Here is a 10,224-nt window from a genome sequence, read left to right as displayed (position 1 = left end):
GCATGAGTTAATTAACTGGAATTATTAATTTTGTATTGATAACATTATATCTTATGTGAAAAGTTAATGTATTATTTGCTATAGTTTGCATCTACGAAGATTTAATATTAAAATATGTAAACATCTCATCTCACGCATTACAAATATTGTAATACAAATAACTAACTCTTTACTGCAAGTTCCTTTTGTCTCGTTTCGAAAAATTTCTATCTCTGTTCCGATTGATAAAGAATATTTAAGATATCGATATGCAAGTAAAAGAAGCATTGAAACTAAAATCTTAATTAAGGTACTATGGCATATCAGCATTGCACATCATGTACTTCAACAATTATTATCTTATTGATTGACTACCTTTTATTACCGCGAGCTTTTGCAAAAACATTTTTGTCGCAAAAGTTTCCAATTGTTTGCACACATAATATAGTGCGTTTATACATACATATATGAATTTGTAACGTTTCTAACTATATATAATTATAATATAAGCATTTGACACACCTCAAAGAAAGATTTATAAAACTAGTTATCTCGCGATACTCAGGTAGTCAGTGCGAAAAAACGAAGACTGCAATTTGATATAATTGAAACTTATCGTAATTACATTAGAACATTTCTATTATCAATAATTGGCAAATAAAAAAACGTTCGTTAATTCGATGTTAAAGTTACGACAAAATCTTAACAAGCTGCGATTAATCTTCATGATGACTTGCAATGACTGTCTGGGTAAGTTTATGACTTTTCGAACGAGATTGCCGAAAGTCATCATACATGGAACTCTGAGGACCATAAACTCACAATAAAGTTTCTCGTTTTCTTCGTATATATCTTGATCGAAGTGTTAAATTGAAACTTTTGTCCCTATAGAATCTTCTATATGGACTATACTTCGTTTACGATACTCGTATGAAAAGTTAACATTAGTGTAACGTAAAGTGATTAATGAGTAATCTAAATTAATCAAAATAAAAAAGGAAAAAAAGAAAAACAAATAAAATCGATGTTGTGTCTGAATAAATGTCCATTATATCGTCTACATGACGAAACATACCAAATTATTTAACCATCGACTAATTTTAAGAGATTTAGATTAAATTAATTAAAAAAAGTGTAGCGTAGAAAGGATCAATGTATCGTGTTAGTTTAGCCAAGTAGATGTCATGCGCCTCGTATATAATTATAATCTAAAGCAATGCGAGACTTCTTAGTTAATGTAGTATATTGACGTATATAATATATAAATATGTTTATTTTGTACTGAATGTATTTCGCATTGATGTATTTTTCGCAGGCGTCAATCTCGACGCGATCTCGGACATTAAAAAGTAAAAAGGAAAAAAAGTCATCGCTTTATTTCGTGAATGTATTTTATCGTAGACTATGTAAATGTAGATTTTATAATGTTGTAATAAAAGGATTTCTTCTTACATAGTTCGACTTACCCCTGTGGTACGCGATGACAGATAATAAAAGTATTTATAGTTCATTTTTACATTCTATAACATTACGTAGATATTGGTGTTAGAAATAGAAGTATAGAAGTAGAGCTGTACATTAATTATGTAAATATGCTTGAATCTGATAAATTACAATTTATAAATTCATTCTAAAAGGTATTTAGTATCTCCTACTTACATCTTATTGAATCTACTTTTATGATAGTAATGCGTGTTATGAAACTATTACCATGACGGCCCTCTTGCATAATAATTTATTAACTAATAATATCAGAGAATTGATAAATTATAAATTGTAAGTTATAAACTATTCATTTATAATTTAATAATTTTACGCTAAATTAGATAATAAATAAACGATTTGTAATTTGTAAAGTTTGCTTGTAACATTCTATTCGATTTATTATTAAACTTATTACTTTTAATTAAACTTATATTGTATAAAAAAAGTTATTATTACTAGTAATTTGTGACTTGTAACTTGTACAATTTTATTAATGATGTTAATTTAATTGTGCAAGAGCGCCAAAACATTTTTCTATTTTATTCTAAATTTGAATATTCCGCCAATAATTCTAATTCCAAAAATCTAATTCAATGAAGCGTCGCATAGGTGGCGTGAATATCTAAATACGTACATACACAAAAATCACAAGATCGTTGACGTATGATTTTACTGTCTGGTTTATAATCAAATTTATATTGTCATATATCAAATGTTTGATATATTTTGAAAATTTGAAACACGTCAAATCGTGAAAAGACAACGAAACAGATTGAAAACCTTTAATTGTATAAAAATATTTTATATACTGAAGGTTAATATTGAAGTATAGGTTAGTATTGAGTTTATTTGCAAATATTAAACAGTGAATACTAAGTAAGTTAATATTACATATTTATTGTGAACTATTATTTGTTTCTTCATAATATTTATAATATATTGTAATACGTTATATATTATATGTATTATAATATATTATATTTAAGTTTTCTTAATTCGATGTTAAGTGTATGTATGAATATTTTTTCTATTAAAATTTTAGAAAACTGACATTTATATATTTTTATATTTGTTTATAGGCATGGATCCAGAATTCCTTTCCAGATTAATTCCACAAAATAAAGAGCATGTGCGTCCTGCATGCAAGAAATGTGGTTATGCTGGACATCTCACGTATCAGTGTCGTAATTTTATTAAAGTTGATCCAAATAAAGAAATCGTCCTGGATGTTAGCAGTACTAGCTCTGACAGTGATGAAAATTATGTCACCCCTTTGACTGAATTACGTGAAAAGGAATTAAAAAGGAAACTCCAGGAAAGCAAAAAGAAACACAAAGAGAAGAAGTATAAGAAGAAATCTAAAAAACGCAAGAGGTCAGAGACAAGCGACAGTGAATCAGAAACAGAAGTTTCCAGTGATGAAGACATAAAATATAAAAATAAGAAGAAGAAGAGGAAATCAAAACATAAAAAACATAGGAAACATAAAAAAGACAATTCATCTAACAGCAACAGTGATGATAAGTAAAGATAGGAAGTTGCCTAGAACTGCTCAATAATTCTAAGATTGTAAATATTTTGCACAAACTATCAATATTATATACATAAATAAGATTATGTCGTTTTTATATGAATTGTAAATTATATGAATTGTAAATATATCATTTCTATACATATAGGAAAAACAAATATATTTTTTCATTAAATAAGGATATTAAAATTACTACAAGCAACGATAATTATTATTAATATAAATTAAAATAAAATGTATCAGAGAACTGCCCTATTAAAATATGTTGTTTATAAGACATTAAATCAAGTATGTACAATTTTGGCTGTAAAAATTATGTTTTGTGAAATAAACAAAATAAAATTTTCATACTTAATTTGTATGTGTATTCAAATTTGCACCTAAAAATTTAGAAAAAACAAAAATATCTTGTTTTTATTTATATATTTAATTTAAACAGGGGTTTAAACTAGCATACAAGTATTGGTGGCGCTTGGATTATAAAATGTTTGATTCTAGTTGAATCTAATGCTTAAATCTAAAGGGTAATGCCTTTGTAGTCTGCGAATATGTAGTCTGCAAATCGTGTCAATTAATTGGGTAACTAATGGGTTTTGATGGTTCTTAACTCTTATATTATATCTGTTACTAAATTTCGATATTTCTTCTTTAACTATGGGTATCTTAAGGTTGCGATATATTGTTTCGTTGGTAACACACCAAGGCGCTTAGAGGTTTTGATTGGAATCGTTGGAGAATTTCTATGTTGGAATTACTCACTGTTCTCCATAGTTGGATCCCATAGGTCCAAACAGGTTTTAACATGGCTTTATATAGCATTATTTTACTCTACATGTTTAAGTTGGAGCGTCTGCCAATGATCCAGTAGAATTTTTTTAGTTTTGATTTCAATTGTTTGGATTTATCTACGATGTGCCGTTTCCATGTCATTCTTCTATCTAGGATTATGCCCAGATATCTGACTGTATCTTTGTTTGGAATTGGAATATTATTTATGGTCACCTGTGGGCAGGATTGTTTTCACAGCGTGAAGGTTATATGACTAGATTTATTTTCATTTATTTTGAAGCACTATTTGTGGAACCACTTTTGTTCTATGCTAGCATGTATAAGAATTTATTTTCCACTACAAATAAGCTATATTCCCTGTGGTTTCATGCTACAAAAACCTGTTTTATTGCATGATTGTAGTTTTCTATTCGAGATACATAATAGCAATAATTAAACTTAATTGCTTCTATATTATTTATTTAGCTTTATAGTTTTTATTAATTTATGACATATTATATTTGAGATGTGTTTAATTATTATTTATTAAATAAGCAAATATGTTGTTAAAAGTTTCATTCATCACTATTTATTCTTTGTAGTTGATTGAACGTTGCGATCGTTTGGAATTGATTGACATTTACACGTAGTGTGCCGACTAATAAAACTAATTAGCTCGAACAACCACCCACTAATATGGGAAATAGCTATTGAAAGGATTGCTAAGAACTGGAGCCGACTACTAACCAGCGATAACGAGAAGCAACTAGAGATGATAAATAACTATTAGCTATGACAAATGACGACTACGTATGGTCAACACCGATTCGCTGATGAATAACGACTAAGGATGGCAATTAGCAATTAGCAACGATGACGATTAACTAGTGACTTATTTTTAAAGGCGACCAACTCGCAGTTAGTGCATCCATAACGAGATATGTCCTGAAGCTAGGATAAAGGAACTAGTCGCTGGCTGACAGCAGCTTGGCAACACAGAAATCCTGCAAGGTCAAGACCGGGACCAAACATTCGAACCAACGGTCAAAGAAAAAATCAGTAGATATGCAAAACAATACAAGAAAAGAACGACAACACATCCAAACCAGCTGGCTGCTGAAACGAGCAGAACCCTCATAAAAAGACTAAAGAATACACCATAGACTTCACTAAAAAAATAAAATAGACAAACTCAAAGATGGTATCCCACTGGGGGTAGCCATCCACATGTTATTTAGCAACAAAGCTAGAAAAATTTACCGAATGTCGAACTGAACAAATTATAAAGTACAAATTAAATAATAAAAAAAAAAAAAAAATACCTGCAGCTAAATTGTGAACGAGGATCTCACTGTAAGTCATTTTTTAACAATTTTTTGTTTGATTAGAAAATTAAACGCATTTCTTTCAAGTTTCATATAATTTTGCTTCTATTGTTTATAGAAAAGCTGCATAAATAGAAGATTTAGAAGTTGATTAATATATGTGGAACATTTTGAATACTCTAAACACTGCAGAAGTGGAAGAAGTTACAATAAATTCGATGGCGAATTGGAAACCAGCAAAGAGCTTGCTTGACTGGTATTAAAACTGAAGAAGAAAACTGAGAGAGAATGACAAAGGCAATGTCACCTAGAAGTATAAACATGTCTACTATGAATAATTGTACGGAAATAACAACATAAATCATCAAAATTCGTTGACTTTTTAGACTCTCTTAATACTATGAAAAAATCGCTTAACGATCAAATATGTTCTAAGCTCAGAATTATTCTATAAATATATATAGTATTTCATAGATCATTTATTAAATATTTTGTTCTTATTTTCATAGATGCACCATACATTGCATATATTTCATACTTGTCACACACCAGGTGGTGGAAACAGTGGTCCACCAAGTGTTCCTTCTGCATCCAAAAATCCATTGGAAACCTCAACACATCTGGTAATATGAATACAAACATAATCAACGATACTACAGATATATATCATCAGATTTAAATTTAAACTTTGATCCAGCTATGATAATAGATGGTGAGGGTACAGATCAAGAAGCATTGAATGTAAGTAATAATCTACACTTTCTTAATATTTAAAGTATTCTTATATGTTCGTGCGATATTTATTTCTTATTATGTTATGTTGTAGCTCTTATCAGATAATATTGTGGATCCAATGGAATTGCTTTCATATCCAGATCCGCCAGATCTGAATACCCCTCCCAACAACGGTGCTAGCCCCTCATCAAGTACGAAAGAAAACTATATCGGCAGGTTTCCATCCTACTGTAAATATATTTCTAATCGAATGAAAATACTTGTAGTAAGCAATTTCAAACATTTCAAAAACGTATTGGGGTCACTGTTGGGTGCTCTCACCTAATTCAATGATTCAAAAAATCTTAACTTTAATTATAATATTCCTATTGACAAATTTAAGGCATATTATTAGATTTAACAACGATAACTTTTAATTAATAGGCGAAACAAAGCACCACCATTATAGTGTTTGTTTGTAAAGATGTTATTGCATGGATTATGTTTAGTCCTTTGTCATTGGAAATATATATTTCCAATAGTAAAGTGTTCTATAACATTGTGCCAAGCATATGTTCCAGAACTGATCATTGCAAATATACCATAATTATATTAATTGTGTTCAAAAAATAATGGTAATCCAATTTTTTAATATCGAATATAGAATAATGTTTTGCACAAAGTGTTTTACATATAGATTAATGTGATGGAAAAATGTTTGTCTAATACAGTAAATGTGCAATACGATCGACAAATTTACATATGTACATTTTATACATATTACCATTTATCTATATTTTCATTCCGAAGAAAGTTTGTACAGAAACAATATTCAGGAAATCTACCATAGAATATAGAATTATTTAATATTATGTTTGGTACAATAAATTGATAACTTTTTATTAATCGACTTTACAAAATCGTATAGCAGATTTATACAATTTAATATAGAGAACGTGGGCTTTTAGGGTTAATGCACATAATATTGGAATATGATTTTAGAAACTTTATATTAATATGTCATTGAAAATTAATCTAACGTTAATAAATTTATGATTTTGGAATATTTGCTTGACAAAATGAGCTTATGCTATTTCAAAGACTTTACTTTGAAGCTTTCCCTATAATACAATCTTTACATCAGAACCAGAGTTTTCCAGTTGCCATTTCGTTTATTTTCTTTCCTCTTCTTCCTTATATGGTACGTTTTCTGACATTTTAATCGTCTCTTTGTATTTCGTGTACTTTAATCTAAATATGTTGTCTTTATCTTCGTTTCTTCTCCGACTAGGTATCCTACATGTATCTCTTCAGTACTTATTGTCTTTAGACATCTTTCTTCCACTGTTCTACTTCTCGTTTGTCTTATATTTCTTATATTTCTACCATGTGCGTGATTAGGTTCGCAACCATAACATTAAATATCATGATCCTTCTTCTATAATCTTTCTTTCATATATCCAACGTCATATATTAAGTGTACAGTATGTCCCTTTATAGCTACACATAATGTTATTAGAAATTCAAAGGTAATATTTTACTTATGCAATTTCTACTTGATGCGATGTGGATGCCATGCATTTAAATGACAATTTAAATGATTTATCTTGTGAAAACTGTCATTATATATCATGCAATATTTGCACTATAAGTCAAAATATTGCATCAGTATAAAGTCAATTTTATGCCACATACAAATTTCTGTACTTGTCTAGATTAAGGAATCTTACAAATCTTATATCCTTGTAAGATTGATGCTTATAATAGAACTTTACAATGATATGATCTGAAGCTATAATTTACGGCTTTTAAATCATTGAAAAACTGCACAGTAATAATAGTCATGCAAAATTTTAATACAGTATATTCAAGTAAACTATAATAAGTAAACTATATAATAAGTACAAATGAAAAGTAAAATTAAGACGGCACTGTTAAAAATATAACTAAAATTGATTGCCTTTGTGATTGCTGCTTTATGAACAAAATTTTATAAGTAATTTATATATGATCTATATAATTTCAACATTATATTTTGAAAAATGGTATTATATACATTATGAATATTACCTATTGTTAAGAAATGAAATAAGAAGTGAAATAAGTAAGACAATTTACATATATTTTTGAAACTGCTGATGTACATAAAATGTTATGTTACTTCATAGTTTGAAAAAAGCCATTATTAAATAAAGTAAGTAAGAATTTAACAAAAAATATTAATATTATGGCGAAAATTCCTATATTTCTAATAGAAATGGCATAATTATGATCTATAGAAACTGTTAGAAACATGATATTTTCTTTGGTTTGTCTATGTACGTGTAATGTAATTTATGCAAGATATCATCCTTAAAGAAATAATCTTTGTTACATGAGATACATTGTTCCTTACTGTTACAATTTTTAGTATAATCTTTCGATATATTATATTTAAGAAAGTAGTTGCTTAACGAGGCAATGTTGCAGATAAGATAATGTTATGGAACTACTTACAATATTTATTATACTATAAATTGTGATAAGTATGCTTTTACGATACAATTTTTACGCACTTTTTCTACTTTCCTATAATCGAAAGTTTTTTAATGTCTTTATGGTATAGCTTTTATAAGTCTTTCATATATATTGTAATTCATATACTTGCCAAACTCTTATGTACGCCAATGAATTCTTTTTTTTATTATTTAATTTGTATCTAACAATTTGTCCAGCTTTCACACATGCGGTAAATTTCAATGAATTTATATGTAAATGTACAAGATGTAATAAAGTTTCAATAAAAAACAGATGGTGTTTAATATTATAAAATAACATAATATAGTATATTATAAAAAATAATACAAATACGACCAATAATATAAACATGAATTAAGTGCGTATTATATTAAAGACAATGAAGAAAATAGATTAGAAATTGATCTCATGACTAGATCAAATGTATGTATGCAAACATTATTTACATAAACAATCGGTCAAAACCACGCGAGTTCATTATATGCCGAGCTTTCAGAACTGATAAACGGAACTACCGTAAATTCGCTCCTTTTTCTTAGTCGACGAAATCGGTCCAAGATGATCCGAATGGTAAGTATTCAGCAATCTGGTATCCAATATTTTAGTCCGGGAGAGGACTCAACCGAGCAGGCGGCCCCAGACGAGCTGGGAACCGCCAAGGAGGATGCGTGGGACCAGTGGCGGTCCCAGCTGATCAGTGAGGGAGGCGAACATCGAGGCGCCGAGGCCGTCCTCCCAAGTTGGGAGGCATGGAGGAGCCGACGCGGTCTCCTGCTATCCTTCGCAGGTGCATACGGGTCACGGCGTGTTCGGCGAGTTTCTAAGGAAAATCGGACGCGAGACGACGGACATCTGTCACCACTGCGGGGAGAGCAAGGGACACAGCGCAGCATACGCTAGAGTTTTGCCCGGCGTGGGAGCGGCCCCGCTACACCTTGCGTCTCATCATAGGCGAGAGGTTGAGCCCCTCGGTGATTATAAAAGCGATGCTGAGCGAGCTGCAGAAATACGAGGCTGTCCGCCTCTTCTGCGAGCGAGTTATGCTCGCAAAGGAACGGGCAGAAAGGGAGAGTAAGAGAAATTCTCACCCTAGTAGGATAACGCGATGGAGAGGGATGGCGGTCAGGCGACCCAAGGTCGCTCCACCACCGCCCTCAAACGGACGCGACTAGCAGGGGGATGGCGCCAGGGACAATGGCCCCCACTGGTGCCAATACATTAGGATCGGCTCGATTAAGGGACGCGGGCAATGCACCGATAGTAATTTGCAAAGAACGAGACTACGGAGCATTCTTATCATACGCGCAGGCAGGCCATCGTGGAGTTAGTCGGTAAGAGTCCGACACTGCTCTGCTGCTGCCCGCAGCGTGAAAAAAAAAAAGTTTCGAGATGGTAGAACGTGTAGGGTACCAAAGAAATACTCCGCGGATTGATTTAACAATGAGTTTATTAATGTGCCGATGAAGACTTGACAGTCTTACTGGCGTGTGTCCTGGGCTGTACTCATACTGTTATTTTCGTGCTCACTATCGATTCGATTTCACTGATCGTATTGTTCGTGAGCAATTTTTGTGTTAGATTATCAATCTTAATATATATGATCTTTGTAATTTTAATTATAGATTAAAATTAGGAGAATTAATACATTAATAATAAAAAAGTAAGATATATGGTCATTGATAATATAAAGATAAGATATAATCGTGGATCACAAATTAGTCATTACATCAAATCATGTCTGCAGTTAATTTATTTTTACGTGTTTTTTGTTTTTGTAGACAGACACGTTGCAAACCATATACATCATATTAGAAATATTATTCGCAGCCTATTAACTACTGAAATTATTATTAAAATGAAATTTAGGTTTTATTATAACAAAAATATTATCACGAGGAAAGCAAA

At 30.7% G+C, this 10,224-nt stretch overlaps 1 protein-coding gene across 1 annotated transcript; it reads left to right on the top strand.

The window, feature by feature from the left end:
- The first annotated feature begins 2,144 nt into the window (after window positions 1-2,144).
- Window positions 2,145-3,074, top strand: LOC141445895 (uncharacterized). Its single transcript, XM_074112088.1, has 2 exons — window positions 2,145-2,296; window positions 2,544-3,074. Exon 2 carries the CDS (start codon window positions 2,546-2,548, stop codon window positions 2,990-2,992), a length of 447 nt encoding a protein of 148 aa, XP_073968189.1. The 5' UTR covers window positions 2,145-2,296; window positions 2,544-2,545; the 3' UTR covers window positions 2,993-3,074.
- Window positions 3,075-10,224: the final 7,150 nt, after the last annotated feature.

The sequence above is a fragment of the Bombus fervidus genome, chromosome 2 (assembly GCF_041682495.2).
Source record: "Bombus fervidus isolate BK054 chromosome 2, iyBomFerv1, whole genome shotgun sequence".
In the NCBI taxonomy this organism is placed as follows: Eukaryota; Metazoa; Arthropoda; class Insecta; order Hymenoptera; family Apidae; genus Bombus; species Bombus fervidus.
This window is presented reverse-complemented; position numbering and strand designations above follow the sequence as displayed.